General features: G+C 49.5%; 1 protein-coding gene across 3 annotated transcripts in view; it reads right to left on the reverse strand.

The window, feature by feature from the left end:
• Nucleotides 1-23326, reverse strand: part of Apbb2 (amyloid beta precursor protein binding family B member 2) — a 267412-nt gene that overhangs the window by 7331 nt on the left and 236755 nt on the right. For 2 of the 3 annotated variants that reach the window (XM_033758829.1, XM_010625149.3), the window contains 6 exons: nucleotides 15809-15814; nucleotides 7126-7240; nucleotides 5323-5410; nucleotides 4604-4687; nucleotides 2785-2900; nucleotides 1048-1227 (listed from right to left, as the gene is read on the reverse strand). In XM_033758829.1, coding sequence (XP_033614720.1) covers nucleotides 1048-1227; nucleotides 2785-2900; nucleotides 4604-4687; nucleotides 5323-5410; nucleotides 7126-7240; nucleotides 15809-15814 — 589 coding nt within the window. The remainder of the gene's footprint in view (nucleotides 1-1047; nucleotides 1228-2784; nucleotides 2901-4603; nucleotides 4688-5322; nucleotides 5411-7125; nucleotides 7241-15808; nucleotides 15815-23326) is intronic. The other variant, XM_010625148.3, reaches the window with a different exon arrangement.

Consider the following 23326-nt stretch of genomic DNA (forward strand, 5'->3'; position numbering starts at 1 on the left):
AAAAAAAAAAAAAAAATTCTAAATATGACCAATTCACTCCCAACTAACAATCTGGAACTCTGGCATAACATGATGGTCACAGGCACAGACTCAGCCTCTTGCCACTTGGTCCCACGGCCTGGCTGCTATTGTTAGAACGCACCACAGGCTCAGGCTCTGGGGCTCCCATGTTCACCCAGCTCTTCGCTCCGGCTCGCACTCTTCCAGTGCCTGCTGTCATGGGTGCTCAAAGGTACGTGTTCAATGAACGAGAGGGGTATTTCTGTCTCACATCACCTGTGTGGTGAAAGCGCCTGGCTTTGTGACCTAGAAGTGGCAGCGCAGGGCTGAGCTTGGGCCCCATCACTTACCAACTCTGTGCCCTGCACCTCATTCAACTTCCCCGAGCCTCTTTTCTCATAAATAAAGCAGAGCTAACAACTACACAGCAGGGCTGTTGTAAGAACTGCCCCAGCAGATATAAAGTAAGTAAAATATATAAGGACAATGCATGTAAAAACAACAGCTATGGGAAGTAAAAACCACTCCATATATTTCTTCCTGTTTCTACAGTACTGAGCTGAATGCAAACAGTAACAGCTTATGCATGACCAGCGTTTTCTGATCACGTACTGAAATTAATTTGGGATCAGAAAGGATAATCCTCAAGTCTGCATCCTTTCCAATGCTACTGGAGTCTCTACAGAAACTGGCTCTATTTGGTCCCTTCATTCAGGAGTGAATGCATCCTCTCGAGAGGCAATCTGCTTCTCATAACTGACTCAGTAATGCAGGTCTTTAGAAATTCAATTCCTCTTTCTGCTTTCATTTTTTTAGGCAATAGTGGGATCTGTGGCCACTTTGTAAATTTTTTTGAGGCAGGATCTTGCTAATTCACAAGTTGTCCAGGCTGGACTCAAACTTTCAATCTTACCTCACAGAGTGCTGGGATGACAGGTAGGACCTCCACACCCCGCTCTTTTAAATGAGTAATTCTGCTCAAGTTTATGGTGCATGGAAGCTAGGCAGGGCAGGGGGGCTGAGCATCTCACGGTGGCCATCACTCACCATGCAGGCGGCCTGGACTGCCTCGGACACATTGGCGGCATTCGGCTCGCACCAGAACACGTGGCACTCAAAGCGCTGGCTCCCGGTGTCCATGATGAAGGCAAACGTGTGGACATCCTTCCCGACGCCCATGAAGGACAGGAATCGCACTCGGCACTCCACCAGGACCTCCTCTTCACTCTGCAAGAGTCACCATTGACTGTTCAGCGTCACACTCCCCAGGAAGCCAGGCCATGTCACCAAAATGCTCCCATCTTAAACAAGCCACACAACTCAGCAGGTAAGATGTGGTATTATGACGTGGTTACACTGAATTCAGAAAGGACCCGTGACTGTCTAGAGAGGAAAAACTCTGCCTAAGTGTCCAGGGGCCCCTACTGCTGTGGGCATCTGCTGACGTCTCATCTAGCTCTGTGCTGTACTGCTGCCCTGGTATGTGACCTGTGTCCCGTGCTTGGCCACGATACCCTGTGTGTGTGAGCTCAATGTGGGGAGGAACAGTGTCACACAGCCTTCTAATATACAGGGCACCCAGTGGCTCAAGACCAGCGTGTCCACAGGAACTGCAGATACCACCGCTCTTCATCTGGCTCCTCCACCCAAGGAAACCACACACTGAATCATATTTCTACCTAGATCCGTGTGATACAAAAAGTTGCCAAATCAACAAATTTGTCAAATAATTGTTTTGCCTCTCCACAAACTGCGATCCCTAGGAGGCATCACAAAGCGATGCCTGCGATTCATTCTTCTGTAAAGGCTATATCCTTTGCTACAACCACATGTGATTTTTGAACGAGAAAACACAGCCAGAAGGCCGCTTTCAGATCATACTATCCTGACTTAATAAACAGTCACTCAGGTGCAAGGGGAGTGGTTCGCAGGTGCACTGCGCTGGTCTGAGAGTTCAGAGGGTTTTCCCAGGAGATGCTGAAGCTGGGACCTGGATGAGGGGCCTAGAAGAAGCGGCCCTGGCCGAGACACGGAGACCTAAAGGCATGGAGGGATAGGAGGAGATCCAGCTCGGCATGCGGATGGGCAAGCAGGTCAGCGAGCACCCTCCCTGTTCAGAGATGAACAGCGTTTCATGAAGGTGACCTGCAGGTGGGCAGGCGGAAGCACAAGCCGGCCAGTGACCTGAGGTCCTTCCAGGACAGGTGCTTCACAGGCAGGATGGGAAGGTGGGGCGGTGCCCGGAGCCAGAATGCCTAGTATCAAAGCCTGGTCCTGTACTTCTACCTGTGCGATACTAGGCAAGCTGCTGACCTCTGTGCTTCTATTTCCTCAGCTGATTTGTACTGAAGCTGATGCTGGCCTCTGCCGAGATGACCAAGGACCCTTCTACAGCTGTCAGAGTGAATCCCTGAGCCTTCTTTCACCGAGACACCTTCTGCGTCCAATCCCTGCCAACACGGCCCAGTCCGCATGGAGCCCTGAGAGGAGCAGGCCAGAACCCAAGCCTAAGTGCCACACAGTTGCCTCCAGCACACAATTTCAATCTCTTGGGCAAATGAGGAAGACAGATCAGGAACATCAGGACAGAAGATTTCAGATCCAAGGGAAAGCACAGGTGGGCAGAGAAGGAGACAAAGGCCAAATCCTTTCACGAGTATAGGGCGTGTGAACCACAAGCAAGTGCAGCACCAGGAGCTGAAGCGCTGGCTGTTTCACAGGAGTTCGTCGTGGCCAAAACCTCACTGCAGCCCAGACAGGCCAATGTCCTGCGTGACCCCTCACCTTCTCACTGATGACTGTCACCGTGGCATCGGCCACATTCATGTTCACTGATGGCCAATCCTCCTTGTCAGATGAGGTCATCAGACTTTCTATGGCACCGTTCAGGGTCTCCATGCCTGTGGATGGAAAAGAAGATTGAGAAAGCCCTAAAGTTGTCAACGACTCTCAGAGGTGGGCCCAATCACCCATGGACAGCCAAACCCAGGTTGATCTTTCTTTAGCTACAAAAGACGTTTCACACTTTATTCTCATGCTTGCCCAACAGCAAAGAAATGCTAGACTTTGCAGCAGAAAGAAGGGGCATGAGCTCCTGCGGAGATCTGGCTTGGGGTGTCCTGTCATTCCAATCTCTCTCTCAAGCCTCCTCAGCCCGGGGGTGTGAACAGGCCTGGCTGTGTCCTCACAGGAGCTTTGCGAAGTGGACCCTGCAGAAGCCAGCATCTGCTGGGGCATCTGATCATCTTGCATCGTACTTGACATCTAAATAAGGCCAGGTGTGATGGCCCCTTTACATGACCGGCACGTGCTTTTCACTGCTCCCTCTGTTGGGTCTTCCACAGGCTTTTGCAGGGACTAGGAGAAGGAGGGACAACTTCACTGTGATAGAAACCACATAGAACTGACTCAATTTGTGTATAAATTCAATGGTTCCTAGCATATTCGCAGAGTGTAACTACCACCAAAACCAACTTTACAACAGTTTTATCAACCCAAAAAGAAGGCCTGTACCTTTCAGGAGTTACACTCTTTTCCTGGCAACCACTTTCTTGCCTCTGTGTCTGGGGATTTGCCTATTCTGGGTATGTCCTCTAAATGCAACCACACAGCATGTGATTTTTGTGACTGACTTCTTTCACTTGGCTTTAACATCTCCAAGGTTCATCCAGGCTGCAGCATGTTTCAGTATTTTGTTTCTTTTCATCTCCAAATAAAATTCCATTAATGAAAATATCATGTTTTATTTAATCATTTGTCTATAGACGTTTGGATTTTTTACCTTGTTTTTTTTTTAACTATTATGAACAATGCTGCTAGGAACATCTATGGACAAGGTATCCTGTTGCCAGATGTTTTCACTCCTCTTGGGAACTGCTGGGTGAAAGGTAATTATGTTCAACTGTTTGGTTTTTGTTTTTGTTTTTTTTTTTCCAGTACCAGGGATCGAACTCAGGATCGTGAGCTTGTGAGGCAGGTGCAGTGCCACTGAGCTAAATCCCTGGCTACGTTCAACTTTTTGAAGAATAGCCACACTGCGTGCCTGAGCACATGCATCATGTTCCAATGTCCCCGGTGCAGCATGGTGGTTCCAATTTCTCTCAGGGAATGGCAACCTTGCCCAGCCTCGCTTCAGCATGGCAGAGTTGAGTGACCCCGTTGTGCCACTGGGAGGTAAACTCAAGGCTGTGGGTGTCTCTTCTTGGTCACAGCCCCTCAGTCCTTAGGGCTGCCTGCTCCCAGACAATGACACTGGAAGCAGGACTGGCCCTGGAGATGGAAGCCCCACTGGAGAATGGCAGAGGACGCCCACAGTCCTCAGCCCCCAGCTCTGGATGGCTGGGTAGATGAGAAACACACACCTGTCTCCCCAAGTCCTTGCGTGCCAGGGTCACACATCCAATCTGCTTAGCCTATGCTGTAAGGCTCATTTGATCAGGGTTGTTTATGAGCTCTGACTGGTGACAGCACGAGAGCTTGATTCCTGACAAGCAAGGGAGTAACGTGGTAGACCTCACCTTGTGGGAAGGTGAAGCCCTCCCATGAGCCCTGCACTGCAGAATGGAACGCTGCAAAGTGGAAAGACAATAAAAGTTTTACCTACCAACTGGCCTGTCTACAGGTAACATGCCCAGGTACTGCACGTGGAACTTCTGGACCAGCTCAGTCTTTGGTGTTGGAAAATCTACTACGGGAAACAAAAGCAATACAGCTTTCTTAGTGCTTCTTGCATCCCAGTGAAAAGCAGACATCACTCTAGATCTAGAATGTCCCGAACACCACCAGTGCCTGATGGCCAGTTTCTGGATGTGGTATAATGGTGTTTCTTACTCCAGACACTGGGGCACTCAGTCAGGATCTATCTAGCTTTCATGCCAAGGCAGCAAAGCATTTGAAAGCAGCCACTGGATGTGTCAAGGCTGTTATCTTCTCCGGTGTGTGCTAAGAAGCAGCTTTGGATGTCCTATTTGTTACGTGTGGCCGATGCCCAAAGAAATTGCAATCACAGACACGGGAAAAATAACTGAAGAGAGTTCCTCAAACAACAATCTACAATTTTTAACCTAAGCAGTTCTTACTCCAGGCTAAATATGAAGTATAAAATGAATGACGATAATATTCTTTAATCTTGTCCAAGAGCAATAAAACCTACCTGCCCTTTACACCTCACCCTGACACAAAATTAACTCTGGCCCTGTCCCTGTGTTTGCTGAGTTCGAAATGCCTTTTAAGGAGTTTTGAAACACCAGAGAAGCACCTGAGATTCTTCAGTCCTTGTCCAGATGGAGGGCACCATAGGGAAGGGGAGATGGCCTCACCTACCTTGCAAGGGAACATCAAGATTCACGTTGGTCCTCTCCTGTAGGGAGCTGCAGGCCAGGGCTTTGGCATTCTTCCGTTCGGCCATAATCTAAAGGGTAAGCGAAAACCCGGCTTTGGTTCATGGTTCAGGCTCCCATGTCTTCAGCTGGTCTGGCCAGTAGAGGGTCTGAGCTGACTTCACTTCCAAGTTAACTAGCTTTAGTCTCTTCCCTGATATCCCACCCCACATCTCTGGGCTTCATATACAGTTTGAGAAGTCTGCTTATTCTCTAGGAATAACAGGTGAACTGTTGGTTGGACTCACAGCCCCCTATTGTCTGGAACTTGCTTATTATTTGGAACTTATAGCACTCCCTGCCTGAAAAAAACCCCAGCAGGTAACCTCTGGCCCAGCCTGCCGCCGGCGCATGGCGAGGACACAAAGCGAGCGACCTGCCCCAGTGCTTCCTGATCTGCTATTCAGATACTCCTTTCAGGGATCTGGAGACAGAGCACACGTGCTCAAACCCACCTGTGCCACTCACAAGGTGTGTGACCTTGGGCAGGTCACCGGCCTCCTGTGTCTCGTTTCCTTGACTGCATGTGGGGATGACCATGGTACTTATGTGACAGGGAGGTTTGGAGGATTAAATGAGTGACTATGTCAAGAAGTCAGAGAGGGTTCAGAATGTCCGCTGGGGCTCACTGTTGTTCTCGAACTTTCCTTTACTGACATCTGCAGTGCTTGCCCGTTACATGTGCTGGGGGATCAGAGACAGGAAGAAGCCCTTCACTGACCTCAGCAGTAACCCAGCCTGCACCCTAAGCCAAGCTTTTCCCTGCAGGGGCGTGAGAGTCACATCACCCCCGATCTCCAGATCTGTGTCTGGGACGCACACAAGAATGCCGCTAGCAGAAAAGCTGCATGTTTCCTGGCGCTTCCTCTGGGCCAGGCCAGGTTCTGAGGGCTTTGCACTAGAGCCTAAGCTTCCCAGGGAAGGGCTTTTCACTGTTTCAGATGCCGCTGTCTGCGCAGTGACCCAACAGCACTTGGCATGTAAATGGCATCCAGCTGTATTTTTTGTGTGAACGAAGGAGAAAAACGAAAGCCAGGGTGTGCAACACGTGGCCAGTGGTGCGGACGCGCTCCAGTCCCGTCAGTGCAAGGACGCGAATGCAGGCTGGGAGAAGCACGGTGAGCTCTAGACCAGAGACTGTTCTGCAAGCCCTGCCTGCAGCGTGGTGAGGGCAGCAGACTGGTAAGGGTTTTACTTTGGGGGCTGCTTTACACCTGCAGCTCAGGGTGGACTGCTGGGGCCAGGCTGGCTGTTCTCACTCTGAGACGAGGGGACTCTAGCTGAGGAAGCAGAATCTTTACCAGCGTGGAGAGTGACCACGGCCTCCTAGCTGGAGAATGAACTCCTGTGAGCCGTCGTTTGTCACCGTTCCCGGCAGCCTGCACTCCCACACCCCGATGGTCTCCCCTTCCTTTGGTCCTGTTCTCTCTGAGCTCACTTTTGGGAATGTTGTGTTCCCAGACCACACTTGCCCCATTTCTCTGGGGATGTGTGGCCACCTCCGCACCCTGGCTGACCGGTCATACAGACACACCTCAGCCTGTTCAAAGGCACAGCTCTCCGTGGTTTTGTACAGAATGCTGCCGAGGTAACACCTGCCCTTGGTGGGAGAGGGTTCTTAATGCCATGCGCCCAACAATCTGTCTGCTTCCTCTGAATTCAACATGCAAATCCACTCTGGCCCTTCCTCACCCCTCTATCTGCTCCAGCGATGAGAAGAGAGAGAGGTGGCCCTCGCCCTCCTTACCTTGGAACAGATTTCGTGGAGACTTGTGGCGATGGCTTTTGCTGGTGTGTCACATCGAAATACATGACATTTCAAAATCCTTGTGTCTCTGTCTCTTGCTACATAAGCAAAATCCCTGTGCAAACAAAAATTTATCAGGACATCAGAAAAAGGAACCTTTCACCAACACAAACTCTAGTTAGGAATGTTAATGGAGTTAGCAGCCAGTGTGTGAGTAGTGGACCAAGTATGCAATGATCTTTTAATTAAACAAAATTACAACAGCTAGAGAACATAGAAGCACAGTTTTACGGATAAGAGGAGTGGATTTCTAAGTAACATATCTACACTGTCCTCCAAGTCCCATCTCTCGGACTCTTGGAATTGCTAACAACACTGAACATACACTGGATTTTGCAGAATGAACACTGGATTTTGCAGTCCATCTGGTGTAATAACGAACACCACGCTTACCCAACAGAACACAGGCTTGGAAGAGCACAAATTGCATGAGTGGCATAAAGACAAACACAGTGGTGCAGCTGAAGCGAAACAAGAGGCTCGATGTGTGAATGGAGGACGGCCAGACCCAGAGCTGCCTGAAAAGTCGATGGGCGATCAGAGGGAGCGCTGAACACAAAGCCACAGGGGCTGGAATCCCATCAAAGGCATCGGATTTACAGAAATGCTTCTCGCACTTGGGCTCCCAGGGAGGCAGCAGCATTGCTGCTCTACATCCCGTTAGCTCAGACGCCAGGGTGAGCAAGCGCCGCTGGATTTTGGCGTTTGTTTTACTGATGAAAAGGATATACACTACGGCGCTACTCGGCTTCACAGAATCACACGCTACAGCTAGATTTCCCCGTTACGACTGGAGGTCAGTGGTTCAAAGGCGAAAGCATTCATGAAAAATAAATGCTCAGCTTTCCCATCCGGTCATGCATCACAATGACTGATCTGCGCATGACGCCGAGCCAGGGTACTGTCTGCTGACGGAACTACGGATGAATTTATGTTTGAAGTATTACCCTTAATGGGAGAATTGGCAGTCTTTTCACAGACTTCAAGTCCTTTCCTCAAGATAGCCATGGTTTCCTCAGAAAGGTGTAAGGATCTACCACTGAGGCAAAGCACCTCTGTGAAGGTCTGGCCAGAAAAAATGTGCAGTTCAGGTGAGGGAGAGTGGGTGGGAGACAGACTCCAGAGGAGCCCATTTCCTTGCCTTGCATGCCCTGGGTGGCCCTGCAGGGGGCTTCCTAACCCAGCCTGCTGGTCAGGCCATCTCGACCCCCTGACCTGTAGGCGCCTGAACCCCGGCCTGGCCACACCTGACTGGCCATCCCTATGGTCTAGCTCAGGCAGTGTCCTCTGCACTAGAACCAGACCCCCACCTCGGCCTCCATCCTGTTTACCACCTGGAAATCTCCTGAACAACTTGCTCCCTTTCCAGCCCCCCAGCACTCAGCATTCTGTCCAGGTCCTGGCCTCTGCCAATGTTCACACTGTCTCCACTGGGCTGCCACTGCCCAACCAAGGCTGGGGGTGGGGGCACCCCTTTCCGGTGGCCCCCAGCTCCTTGTACACACTGTGCTCACAGTCGGTCCTAGAAGTGTCTAGTCTGTCTTCCTCTACTCCTCGAAGCTCTGTGAAAAGGACAGGCGCTTCACCATCTCCAGCGCCTATCGCAGCATCTAGGAACGTCTGCTGACTGAGTGCCCCATCCTCCCTGAAGCACATGCCTTGTCCTACCGTTCCTGCTTCCTGTAGGGAAAGCTGGCCCTTCAGCAGAGGTGTGAATGGCTCTACAGCAGAGAGAGGAGGGCTACATTTGGTAAGGACTGGGGTTCACAGTCTGAGGGCCGAGCACAGTCTTGTTCCATGCTGGGTTCCTGAGACCTTTTCATCTTTGTGTCAACCACTAGCAAGGTTGCTCAGAAAGAAACAATCCACCGTTGCACACCAGGCTCAAGGGAGCCCTTGTTTTTGGTTCCCCTCCGACTAGCTCTTGTTTTTGAGGTATATCACTGAGTACCATACACAAGGTCTCACCACACACAATTCTTCCTGTAACGTGTTCACAGTGGGGCCGTAATTCATGTCTCACTGACAGGCGGCTTGAACCACCTGTGCTACATGCATGACTAACCCATTGGGTAGCTTTTTATTAACCTTACTAGTAAAATGACCGATAAAAGTGATTAGATCGGTTTGGACCACCAGTGGCTCAAGCCGGTGGGGATGTGTTAAACACTCAAGTTCAGCAGCCATTTTCCCAAGACTAAATCCCTGAAGCTCCTTATGGTCACCCACACAAAGTTCAGAAGCCTTTCAATTTTAAGAGCTGCAAGATTTGCCCCACTAATTTTCTGGTGTCATTTTCTAACTGAGGAGCTCTCCTTCTGCTCCAGCAAATGTGGGCTCAATGTCCACTTGTTGTGGGATCTCCCCTTTCCCGGGGACCACTGGCCTCCCCACATTGTCCAGAGTGGACCTATACTCTCAGGACAGTCCACCTCCCAGGCCTGCCTGGCCCTCTGGCCCTCAGGGTCCTGCCACTGTCTAAATGCTCACACGAACTCTGCCCCACAGAGGAAAAGTACCTGTAGAGATACCCCATCGCTAGTGTGATTGTACAGGTCTCAGCTGTGTCTGTCCTCGCCAAGAGACAGCAGGAAGCAGCCAGAGGGGTGCTGGATCAGGATGGAGGCAACCCAACTTCAAGTCTCATTCATGGTCCCCTACTAGGTTGAGCATCCCAAATCCAAAAATCCAAAAAGCAAAACTCCAAACTTCTTTGGGCACAGACATGACGCCACAGTGGAAAATTTCACACCAGGAAACTTTGTTTCATGGACAAAATTATTAAAAATATTGTACAAAATTACTATGCATATGAAACAAATAAATTTCATTTTTAGACTTGGATTCCTTTCCCAAATTATCTCATAATATACATGAAAATCCCAAATCTGTAATACTTGTAGTCCCAAACATCTTTGATAAAGGATGCTCAAACTGTACAACCTTGGGCATGGAATTCAACATCATCTTTAAGTTGAGGGGGTGGAAAACTTAATTTCCAAGGTCTCCCCCTGGTGCTGCTATTCTCTGACGTAAGCTTCCCTGTGTAGCACTCCCTGTGACCACCGGCAAGCCTCAGGGTCCTGATCCCCAGGTCACCAACAGGGAGGATGAACAGAGCCTGGTTGACAAACAGTGGATCATCCTATCAAATTGCAGTTGTGTGTCCTTTCTTCCTTCACATGTTACCCCGTAGGCATAATTTTAACAATTATTATTATTAATCTTCATTTTGTGTTTGCTCTGGGAATGGTGATGAATGCCTTAAGGGTAACCATCTGGAACCTACATCTTTCCAAAGGAGATATTTAGAAGCCTCAGATTTGAAAGGAAAGATTTTTTTTTTTCCTTAAAGCATCTTTATCTTTTCCTGGTTGCTCTCAGGTACAAGGTTAAGAAAGGAAAGGGGGCAGAAATCTGAGACCAGAAATGAACCTTCCGGAGATTTCTTCTGCTTCCTAGGAAGAAAAATGTTTTTTCCTCTCTTCTGTCCGTGGAGGTCAAGAGATTTGCAAGTATCCTATGTTATCCCCATGGAACACATCCCGAGGGCCCCTTAAAGAACCGCCAGCTGCCATCGTGGAGGGCTGCAGGGTGTAACAAGGAGCAGGGACGAGCTGAGGGACTTCCTCTGTGCCCCGTGAGATACAAGGCTACCTAATCTGCTCGCTCTTCAGACTGAAACCCAGAGGCCACTTCGCTGGTTGCTCTCAAGTCTTTCAGTGCCTGACTTCTGAAGAAGGCTGCCGCACAGACACAATGCTCATTTTCCTCCTTGCCCCAAAGGTGTTCCTAATCTCTGGAATCTGGCAAAGAGGCCTTTGCACATGTGCTAGACGAAGGCTCTAGATGGATGTTACCCAGATTATCTGAGCGGGCCAGTGAAATGGAAAGGGGAAGGGGGAGGCCCCTGCCCTAGAGGACGGAAGGGCCGTAGGAGGAGGGTGGAGACAAGGGAAGTGGGAAGAGAAAGGAGCGGATCTTCTCTACAGGGGACGGAGCCCTGCGGACGATGTTATGTCTTTAGCCTGAAAGATCCATTTCGGATCTCTGACTTCCAGAATTGTAAGAGATTAAGTCTGTGTTGCTTTAAGCCTCTTAAGCTTGTGATAATTTACTACAGCAGCAATAGAAAACCTATACAGCTGCCACTGGGCTCTATGTTTTAACTATATTATGATATGGCATTCAACATTTATATTTTTTAAAATACTCAATTCAATTCACTTCCTCAACTACCCAGAGTACAGCGGGAAGGGGTCAAGATGTGGCTGCGTGGCTAGCGTCCAGGACTCAGGTTGGTCTGCCTAGCGCCTTCTGCCTAGCTAGGAGTCTGCCCTTACTCTGGGCCACTCAAGCCTTATAATGTCACATGTGAACATTTGGCTTATTTCAGACAGTTCTTTCTGGTGAAACCAGGTGGGCTGAGGTCAGAGGACCTTTGGGGGCTGCTGCTGTGGTCCAGGTGAGAGAGCATGAGCCAGGTGTGGGAAGAGTCAGCTTTTTTGAGAACCAGGGAGAAGACGCTGATGGGAAAGAGGTGTTGCAAGGAAGATAGTGGGACAGATGGGTGTGTAGATGAGGGAGACAATGGAGAACAACCCCGAGGTCTCTGGTAGGTGAAATGAGTGCCCCAGTGACTGGGGTGGGGCAGGGGGACATGTAAGTGTGAGGCGCTGGAGGGCACTGGAAGGAAACCACTCATGCAGAGGGGCAGGCGGACGCTTGGTCCCTGAGCTCAGGCCTGAGGTGTGGTCTGGGGACATGGATCTGGGAGGCAGCTGAGGTCAGGGGAGATGAGTGTGGAGGACAAGAAGCTACACAGGGCCAGGAGCCTGAGGAAGGAAGACATTCAAAGGCAGAAGGGTCAATGAGGAGACAGGGCAGGCCCAAGAGAGGCCGAGTCATCGAGGAGAGGGCAGTTCTGGAGGAGGGGAAGGTTTCCAAAGACTGAGGGACGCAGTAGTAAGAGACAGACTTGCCACGGCACCAGCCAGGCAGGACTCACAGCACCTCTGACACTGTGGGGAGGAGCGTGGGGGGCCAGCGGCTGGCCAAGCAAGTGCAGGGACGTTTTAGGAACCTTCCCAAGGGCTCCCTGAGGGCAGACCTGCCTTCCACAGAGCTGAGTGTCCCAGTGTGGAGAGACGGCTTCCCCACTGCTCCCAGCGGACCAGGTCCCACATCTGGCCAGGCATCCTCCAAGGAGCCAGGAACTTGCCCACAGAGCCACAAGGCAGGCCGAAATGGTTGCCAAGCTCCAGTCCGAACACGGTTCCCTATTTTCCCAACCATTACTGTAAACACCTGTCTGAGGCTCTGCCCTGCCTGACACTCAGCAACGGGAGTCATTTTCATCCTTTGTTCCAGCTCACACCACGTGCAACACAGGACCAGGAGCCATCTGCAAAGAGAGCCACTGGGCAGGTCGCCCACTGCCCACCTGTGGAGCCTCACTCCACTTGTTTTTTACAGTGATGGCAATCAAGCACTTTCCTTCTAAAACAAGGAACCAGAAGGTCTGCAGCTGTAGTTTCCTGGGTCTCCTCAAACCATTACCAGAAGCGAGTACCAGGAATCAAACAGATTTCCCCATTTGATTACTGAGCTCTTGTGTTTCCACCTTTTTTTTTGTTCTTGTCCTTTTTGTGTTTTCCTTAGTGACTATTCCCCCAGAGAACCAGCCTCGAGTTCTGCCACAGAAAAATGTCAGGAATAAGACATCTTTGACAGCCTCAAATTTCTTAATGGCAAAGAAAAAGGACCAACGATTGCTTTTATTTTTCTCAACTGTACAGCATTCTAATCCCCCTCAGGGGCTCGATCCATCTTTATGGAATGAATGAATACACAATTCTTTCTTCAAATGGATTCTAGTAAAGAAAACAGCCAAGAAAGAGAGCCAGGGATTTAGCTCAGTGGTTCTGCCATCTGCCTCGCAAGCGCAAGGACCCGAGTTTGATCCCAGCACAAAAAAAAGAGAAGAAAACAGCCAAGACAGAATAATCCACCCTTTCCCTAAATCTCTCCCCTGCCTTTTAGGGTAAATGGAATTTGCTGATGTTTACTCCTCCTCCAAATTTGAGAGGTGACTGCAGACCTCTTAGCCATCACATAGGCTGATTTTTCAAAGTCCCTTCAGCAGCCCCAGGACCTGGAGTAAGTGCAGTAGGGGAGGGATGTGAACTGTCACTCCTTTGAGGTGTCAACCTGTCCCGGTGTCACAAGGCCAGTGAACCGAAATGTATTTTTTCTACATGAGAAATTAAAACTTGCCTCCCTTCTGTAATTGCTGGCTGGATCTAGTTTTGCTTCCTGGTGGGGCCCCAAACAAGCTGACCTTGTCCGCCACAGGACAGCCCGTGGAACTGGCCGTGACCCTCCTTCCGCCTGCCTGCCCTATTAGCCTCACCCTCCATCGGCTCTCTCCACACCTCCTCTGCTGCGATTCCGTACCCAGCCTGCACCATTTGATAACATCGTTCACATAATTTATATCTGCTTGATCACATACTTGCCTTTATGCAGGGAATCTGAAGGGTGACATAGGATAGGCAATGACAAATGGCAGTTACTATTACAAGGGAGAAATTAAGAGGAAGCCCACTTTGAAATACTGTCTCCTTTTCCGCGAGGGATGTTTTAATAAATGTCTGCACTCATTTGAATTGCACGAAGCCTTCCTGAAATGGGCCCAATTACCCTTTCCTCCCAGCTTGTCTGTTTGAAGCTGCAGTCCCCTGGAGTTGTCACCAGCATAGTGACGGTCCCACCTGCGAACGAGGACAAAACAACAACAAAGGGCTGTGGGCCAACAGCACATTTCTAGCCTTTTTTTTGACACAGGGCCCTCTCCTCTTTGTTTCACTTACACAGCGTCCAGCATGGGATTCCACATGGGACTTGAAAAGGGGCCCACAGGAGGACACAATGGACTTACAGGGCTCTGAGGCTGTACCAAATTGTGGTTAATGTAAGGCTGGGAAGAAAAATGAGTCCTGTTTCCAAGACTCTGCTCTTGCTTCCGGATTAGGCTCCTGTTGTGGGGACAGGAGGGCGAGGAAGAGGGAGGAAGGGCACAAGACGGCTCATCCTCCTGCAGGGCCAATCCAGAATATCCCTGGTGGGTTTTCTTGTGCATTTTACCCACTCTCACATTCACCACACGTGAGCAGCCCTAATCTCACAAGGCTCAGCCCCTGGCTCTTTTTCTCCTTCACAAGTGTGAGAAGAGGCTGGGTTCTGAAGCTCTGAGAGAGGCATCCCAGCAGCCTGGCAGCTGGGTGCACACACATTCCTTGTGGGGAATTCTTCACCAGGCACTTCTGTGAGACCCACAGATTGGGTAAACAGCAGGTTTGACATCGACCACCTGTAATTATCAGCATGGCTCGAGTGACCCGGCATTATTTGTAGCTCTCTTTAGCACAGAGGCTTGCTGTTAATACTCAGAGCAACTGTCTCCCTGTGAGGAAACCCGAGTACACACCGAGGGCAGGAGCTACTGTAACAAGAACCCGAGGACACCCTCACAGTGACTCCAGCAGGACTCCTCTGGCCTCAGGAGAGGCAGCTTGGGACCGCACACTCAGCCCTGGTCCTCCAGAGCCACCTCCCTGTGCCACGACAGCCTCAAAGGGCCTAAGTTCTCCTCTCACACCTCTGCAAGTCCGGTCCTGGAAGGGAGCCCCACCTGGTCTCTGCTGTCTCCCTCTCCTTCCAAACCCCCAAGCAATGACAGGGGGCCACGGCAAGGGGGAGAAATGGAGGCTAGATGGGCAGTCAGGACACCCCAGTGGGTGCAGGAAATTTGCAGTGAACACGGGCAGAAGACTTATCTTCCCTTTCAGCTCCCAGCCAGGCAGGGACTTCACCTGAGCTCAACTCCCATGCAAAGACTAGCACAGCATCTCTTCATTTTCCCCAGCAGTAATCACCATCATTTCAAGGAGGAAAATCTCAAAATACCCTTTTCCCCTCAAATGTGGAGTTTTTAGGAGCTAAGAGAGCTAGAGAATGGCGGAGTTTAAGGCTTCCAAATAGTCAAACGGGCAGGCTGACATTCAGAGTACCGGAAAAAGGCACCCGAGGTATAAATACGGCTCACTTCATACTTTTCATGGTTCTTTCTCCTAGGAGGGAAAGGAATAAAGGCCCATATGTTTTGGCTAATGATTGATAATGAAACTGACCCAGTGCCATCACATTACCATCAAAACTTTAGAAAATACATATGCACTAATATTAATTCTTCAAAAAGCACAAAAATCCTCCATGTATAACATGATACGTAGCCCAAGCATTTCTACCCCAATGACTGTCACAGGCTGATCAGGGTTTTCAGCTGTTAGTAAGCCCTGAGTGTCTGCGGAGCTACTCCACGCAACTGCTCGCCCATCACCTTCCCCAAATAGGGTCAAACCCAGCGGAGGATTAGACATGAACTCCAGGCTCTGTTGTAAATGATGGAGACAAATAGGCAAACACCACAAAACAAAGTTCTGCCTATCAAAGGCAAGGACGGCTGTGAGGATGGTGATGCGTATGGAGAAAGCAAGTGAGCTTTGCCAGACACGGAAGACACCACACCACAAAGGGGAAGAAGTGAAAATCGGCTGGTTACCTCTCTCTGAATCCGGGAAGGCATGAGGGAACAGAACAGAAACGACACGTTAGCATTCACATGCGTCCAGCAAATAACACAGCAACTCTGAGCATTGGCGGCCCATCTTATTCCCAACTTTGCAGCAATTAATAATAGCCCTTTGGTGCTTATTTTAGCTGAACTCTGCCCCCAGAAGAGTCTATTTTGAGCCACATTACGATGAAGCCAAGAGTTTCCAGCTGAATTTACAGAGGCAACATGTCAACTGGGAGAGGTAATCACGCTGAAAATATCACAGTCAAATACAGAAAACTTCAGTAAACACTGGCAGAGGACTTATCTTCACTTTCCACCTCTGTCAGCTCCTGATAAAAACCACACAGTGACAATGATTCTGCCCAGCCTTACCTGTTCACAAGGCTTCAGTATTCTACTAGAGCCACAATACGGAAATGCAGGTACTTGCATGAAGCGAATCCCTGCTCAGGGCAGCATCGGGGAGACAGAGCAGAAAGTTAAGGGCAGAGGCAGGAAGGGCGAGAGCCAGCAGACCATAGCTCCAAGGGGAGGCGGCAGAGAAGTCCAGAGCAGAGAGGAGAGGAGCTGAGAGCAGCCTGGGTTTTGGAGGTGGCACATTTTGGTTCCATCCCCAGTGCTGCCTTGAGCACTCCTTTAACCCCTGACCCAGAGTGGTCACCATTCCCTTCCGGTCTTGTCACAGCCAATTTGGAAGGGCCCAAGGGCAGATCCCCCAGAGGAGTGACACACATGCATCATACAGACTGGACTGAAGAGGCAGGAGTGGAGGACAGACAACCAAGACAGGAAGAAAGCCATGGTCACAGAGGCTGCTGTCCCCTGCACCTGGCAGCTGGGGTCACGGAGCAGCCAGTGGGGCCTACAGGGCTGAGCGCTAACATCACAGAGATGGTGCCCTGCTCACCAGACAGCTGGGAAGCAGAAGGGCAGAGCTGTGCACCAGACACAGACCAGGGACAGTAGTGCACCGTTACACAGGGGAAGAATCAAAAGGCCCAGCGGTAGTTACATGGTCTCAAGTGAAAACCAACAAGGCTGAGCATCTACTTTAATATATGCTAGGAGTACAGGCACGTGATGCCTCACTCCGGTTTAACAACTGCCCTTATTTATTGAGCTCTGGCTCTGTACGCTCCCTCTTAGCAACCTGTGGGACAGTCTTACTGATTTCATGGAAAAATGATGAAACAACTTCAGAGATTGAGGCATTTGGTCAAAGTCACACAGCTAACATTGGTGAAGATGGTCTAAAGACAGGCTGCAGGATTCTATGCTAGTCTGCCTCCATGTCCCTGTGACAGGTGTCTCACACCTCTACACAGATGTGCAGAGCCCGCTAATGGTCTGCCCCCGCTGACAAACCCAGAAGGATCCTGTGTGCACGTACTCGAGGTGGGTCTGAAGACGACTTTGGCAAAAAGCTTAAGACATCTGAGGAACAAGCACCCTCCCTGCCTCTGGAGACGCACTGTGGGAGAAGAGGAGGCTGATGTCCCAGGAGAGGCCTCAAGCTGAGGAGGAGGATAGGACCCTGCTCCTCTGGGTTGGGTACTCACCTTCTCCTTGCTCACTGAGTGTCCATTTCCTGGGCCCCTGTGACACAGATTCCTCATCAGTGCAAGGAGGACAAGGACACTGGCTCAGGGCCACCGTAAGAAATGTGCAGAGCACAGAAGCAATGACCTGGATCATGAGGGCCGTCGGCCTGAAGTCGGGTGGGTTCGGGCGTCAGCTGGGCCGTGCCATGTGGCACTGGAGATGACTCTCCACGGAGGGACAGTCACCGGGGAAGGGGCTGCAGCCCCTCACACTTCGGACACCGCGTCCCTCAGGAGGATGCGGTCAGCTCCGGCTCAGGCCCCTCTGTGCTTCCTCGGCCTCAACTATGGAAGTCGATTCCCGGCAGCAATTCAGCTTCACACCAAAGGGCCCCAGGGCCTGGGTTCTGCCCTACTTCAAGCACACCGCTGTGCACCCTCAGCAGGTCATGAGCCTGCCGTGCCTGGGTCTTCCTATCTCATCTGATTCTGATCAGAAAAAGATGTCAGCTCTTTGACTCGGACGACAGAGAAGAAGGAGCAGGCAGTGTTCCTTGACTAGCTCCTGGTCTATGCCAAAACCTTTACTTTCTTACTACTAATAAAACACCTATCTAGTGTATGATTAAAAACAGCTCTACAGTCCTGAATGTAAGGACCTGAGAATACAGTCTGTTCCTTTTGTGTACAATTATCACTGCTGCCTGGGATATTTAAAATCTGACTCACTGCCATTTATTCACATAAGGAAATAACTAATATGTGGCCACTGTGTTTCTCTAAAGGCAGAACTTGGAAAAAAAGATACTGTAAACTCCAAATACTGTTAATTATTTGCGGGTTAATAGACACTGCTTGATTTAAGTGTGAGGGGAAAATCCTGTCACAGCCAATTTGGAAGGGACCAAGGGCAGATTCCCCAGAGGAGTGACACACGCGTCATACAGACTGGACTGAAGAGGCAGGAGTGCAGGACAGACAACCAAGACAGGAAGAAAGCCACGGTCACAGAGGCTGCTGTCCCCTGCACCTGGCGGCTGGGGTAATGGACTTCAGAGGATTTCTGAAATATCACTAAAAAATCCACAAGGCCCACAGACAGTGGTAGCTGCTCTACCTAATTCAGTGCCTTTGCACATTTGTTGGAAAAAAGAAAACCATCAGCCCAAAGCTGGGCTTCCGCACAAGACAAGCCATTCTGTGAGTGCAGAGGCTAAATTTAGAGTCAGGCACAGGCTCACTCTTGCCTCTCTGCCCAAGATGCCAATGGAAAGAATTAAACCCCAAGATAATTCCTCTGGCACCACACACCCCAAGGCCACCTACTCAGCATGCTCTTGGGGGCTGCTCCTTGGGAAAGTGAATGCATGAGTAACTGGCTATGCGTATAGACCAGAAGTAAGAGAACTACCTGGCAGGTGTAACTGGGCATTCAAATAGTAGGAAATTCCTAAGAATGAATGGCAGCAAAGGGGCACGTAGCAGAATGACAAAGTCCATTCCGCCTCTCCGGGAGTGGGTGCCATTGTCTCCTCCTCCTCCCTGGCCAGGCCCTACTTCTTACGCAACACACAACATTCCCCTCTCATACTGAGCACACAGGCAAGGCCTCCTGCTCTGCTGGCAACCGTGTCTGTGGAATTCCATTATGTGTGGTCCTTTTCTTCTGCATGGGGGCGGAATAGACGGGAGGCATAGGATTGAACCCAGGTTCTTCACAATGAGCTATATCCCCAACCCTTTAAAAAAATGTTTTACTATGAGATAGGGTCTAAAGATGCTAAATTGTCCGAGCTAGGTTTGAACATGTGATCCTCCTGCCTCAGCCTCCCAGACTGCTGGGATAATAGTGAGCCACTATGCCCGGCTGCATGCTATATATATATATATTTTTTTTTCTTTTTCTTTTTTTTTTTTACTCTTATTGGGTTTATTGGTACATTTTAGGTATATGGTAGTTACATTCATCATTGGGATCTTGCGCCCCTTACATGACAGATCTTGGTTCTCATTTTTTCCCCATACCCCTGCCCTCCCTTTGCATGCTATTTTTTGATGCTTGTCTATGTCATGAAAATTCTGGCTTCTGTACCTGATGGCTTTTTTTCCCCCCTCCAGCTTCACATATTCCCCCTTTCATGACTGATAGTTTTTAGCAGTTTGCCCTTGGTTGGGGCCTGTCTTAGTCTTTCTTCTTCAGTTTCTTCATCTGTGAAGTGGGCACACTAGTGGAACTCACATCTTAAGAGATGTAAGAATTGCATGTAAGTTAATCCATGGAGAACTCCTGTGTGTTGCAGGAATGGCTTGTAGTGTGGACTTGTGTGGGTTAGGCCTGTAATCACTTTGACAAGGGGAAGACAGGCCCAGGGGAACATTCTTAATTTGTTTTAAATCATGCCATCTTTTGTAATCTGATGGCAACAATCCAGAAAAAAAATATGCCCAGACTCACAATTTCATAGAAATTCTGAACGGTGCTAGAGCTGCAAAGTTTCATCAATCCCCAAACTCATTCCTGGAACCCTGTAGAAGCTTGTACCCCGCAGGTGAAGGACATCAGAACTGAAGTGAATGCTAAGTTGACACAAATTTCCCATGTGGATTCTGGGAAAGGGCGGGCCTATCCTTCCCAGGACCAAATGGCGACAGGAACACCTGCCTTGGACCAACTGAGCTTCCTTTCCCAAAGCAAGCTCTGCTTCTACCCGCCTGGCCTGCAGCGCCCCGCAGAGCCACAGCAATTAACTGGGCACCAGGGAGTCAGAGTTCCAACTGGTTAAGTGTGAGGCCCAAGGATTCAGAGCAGTGTAATTGAAATTCGAGCCACGTTCTTCTAAACAAAGACCTTTCTCATGCCTTTGGAAAGAAGACACAATAGTTACCAACCAGCTTACTAACGAGAGAGGAAAGAACATTTAAAAATAAGCAAGGGATGAGCACTTTTTAAAAAGTCCATCTTTGAAGACAGCAAGAATTATCAAGCCTCAACTTTCATCTGAGCTGGATTAGAGTAAAAACAGAACTCAAAATCTTGCTTCTCTGTCTGACAGGAGACACACAACTTGTATTTAATTCTCAAGTGAGGGACACCTCAAGCGAGGCCACGGCTTCAAACTAAAAAGTTTAGGGTAGCCTCAAGAATAAAGATATATAACTTATACCTAAATTGTGAAACCATGGGCTGGCTTCCTTCCCAAAAGTAGAGATGGGAAAATACAAGCCCTGAACAGAGATGCCCAGAGGGCTCCTGTCTGATGGTGCAGGAGTGTGTGAAGGTGCAGGCTCTGATACAGAGCAGATGACATCTCCCCAAACCAGGCAGAGGTTTCAGTCTAAGAAGTGCCCAAGGGTACAGATCCTGGCAGGAACAGAGCTACACATAACCCCACAAAACGCAGTGACAGGCTGGGGTGGTAGCTCAGTGCCTAGAACAGCTGCCTGCAAACAAACACACATACACAACAACAACAAAACAAAACCCAGCCCAACTCAACCAACCCAAACAAAACTCCAGTCGGCAAAACCAGGGTGGTGAATTCCCTTCAACCCCACTCCTCCTGTGGGCAAGCCGTGCCTTAGACCAGTTTCTAGATTCCCAAGGAGACTCGGGGTGATCACCACATAAGAGACTACTCCCCATTTCTTTGGGCAGCTGGAGGGAGACAAGGGTAGACACCACAGAAGACTGATACGCTTGGCCTTCATTTGAATTTTGTTAACTTCCATCTAGGTGCAAGTATTCCTGACATTCTGTACACCCGGTAACATCAAGGCTAGGAAGACTGATGACTGCTAATGTGACAGTCACCGCCCGCCAACTACTGAATGCCTCTTCGCCAAGCCCCAGGTACCTCAGCAGCCCTTGGCCCTGTCAGTCTTATTCTGGGCGCATCCTGCCTCTCACTGTACACAGGAGGAATCTCAGATTCAGGGGATTAAAATGAACCTGCTCCCCCTCCGAAACAGGCTGAGCTCCTCCCCTCTGCCAGGCGGTCTGGCTGGGGCCAGGTACCCCTCCCCCAATTAGCCAGCCCAGCTTAGCACCCCACCCCTCGCTGCAGAGACCGCCCAGCGCTCCCCTTCTCTCTGTCGACTGCTGGTGCTATCAACCCTAACTTCAAGCTGCTTCAGTTGAAATTCTTTCCCCTGCTCCGTGGCATACACTCATCACCAAACTCTCAGTCCCTATTTCCCTGGGCTCGCAAATACACACGCTGACCGCTGCCTTTAAGCCTTGTACCTGCTATTCCCGGTTCCTGGAGAGATCACTGCCCCAACACCTCCAGTGCGGACTCCTTGAGATCACTGCCACCTCCAAAACGCCTGGATGGACCCCACAGGGTCAACCCTCAGCCATCTGAAACCGCCCTCCTCATCTGTTTACCGCCTCTCTTCTCTCCACCAAAGCAGTAGAGTACGAGCAGGGGCTTTTCTGCCTTGATCATACACACCTGACTGGCACAGAGGAGGCAATCAACAAACACTCCGAGAAAGAGTGATGAGTATCTGAGTAGGATAAACAGAAGGCTCCCTCCCCTATTCCTCTTTATTCCTGATCACAGTGGTAAGAGGGAGTTGGCTGGATATCTTTTCCTCCTATTGTTGTTTATATCATGGACAGCACTTTAAAAATGACTTTAGCTACTATTCCATTTTCATGTCATGTGAAACAATGTTAACAAAACACATTTTATCAGAATGGGCAGGAGGCAGAGTTCTGGGAAGATAATTAATCTCTCATGACTCTATTTGAAATCAAAGCAAATCTATACTCCGACCATCTCTAGCAGGAACAACAATGGTGATTCCAGAGCCCCTAACTGGATTCCTCTTTAGGACATTTGTCTAAATGAAAAATAGGTCCTCTGCTCCTAGAAATCAATATAGACATTTCCCTTTATATTGATTTATATCAAGATTTACTAACTCCACAGATAATTTCCTTTATGTTTGTACTGCTTATCGTTTGGGGACCCCAACAAAATACATCCCACAGAAGCTGAGCCAGGGCACAGCTGAGGGCCACAGCAGGAGGCACCCAGAGTACTGCCCTACAGGGACGTGGAATCCCCACGAGCTGCTTTCTTGGTGTGCTGTGAAAGAACACACCTTCCTCTCTAAAGAACTTAGTTTTTATAGGCAGCTCTTCTCTTGTTCCAGCATTTTGTTTTTCCTTTTCTATTAACTACGATAACCCAAAACCTGCAACATTACTACTATACCATCCCACTGTCACCCTCTGAGTCTGCCTTCTTGTCATTCTCTGTATTTGTCCATATTTGACAACTAGGATCAACACGCCATCCTGAAGCAGAGGCTCACAAGTGGGATTAAAAGCTTGACTGTCTGCCAGAATCCTCTTTGGGGACGGGATTTTAGCATACTGTGGAGCTAGCCAAAGGTGACTGACTCTTCTTACTTAAGTTATTCTCTGTTATTGTCTGGGTTCCACGCAGGTCCTTTCCACCAGGGTTAGCAGCTAAGACCTGCCAGATCTGCCTTTCTTGTAAGCAAAGTATCACTGCAACACAGCAACATCCACACGCTCAGGTGCAGGCTACAGATGTTTGTGTGCTACAGCCTCAGAGCCGAGTAGCTCCAACAGAGAATGCACGGTCCACAAAGCCTCCAATGATTACTATTTGGCCTTCACAGGAAAAGGTTGCAAACCCTGCTCTAGATGGCGATCTGACACAGGCATGCAGCACACAACATGGACAAGCACTGGTCAGTTTGCAGAGCACAGTGCAAGATGAAAATGCAAAGCTCCTTGTTTCAAAAATTTTTATAATTTCAAGATAGTAACAGCAGAGTTTAAATCAAGTGTGGGGCCCTGTGACTGGCTCAGGTGGTGGAATAATTCTTTCTAGTACTGACAAACTTCAGGACTATCTAGAAACAATTCCATTAACTGCATTAGTCCATCATGTGTTACTGTAATAATATCCCAGATGCT

The sequence above is a fragment of the Fukomys damarensis genome, unplaced genomic scaffold, assembly GCF_012274545.1.
Source record: "Fukomys damarensis isolate Sample0158 unplaced genomic scaffold, DMR_v1.0_HiC HiC_scaffold_35, whole genome shotgun sequence".
Lineage (NCBI taxonomy): Eukaryota > Metazoa > Chordata > Mammalia > Rodentia > Bathyergidae > Fukomys > Fukomys damarensis.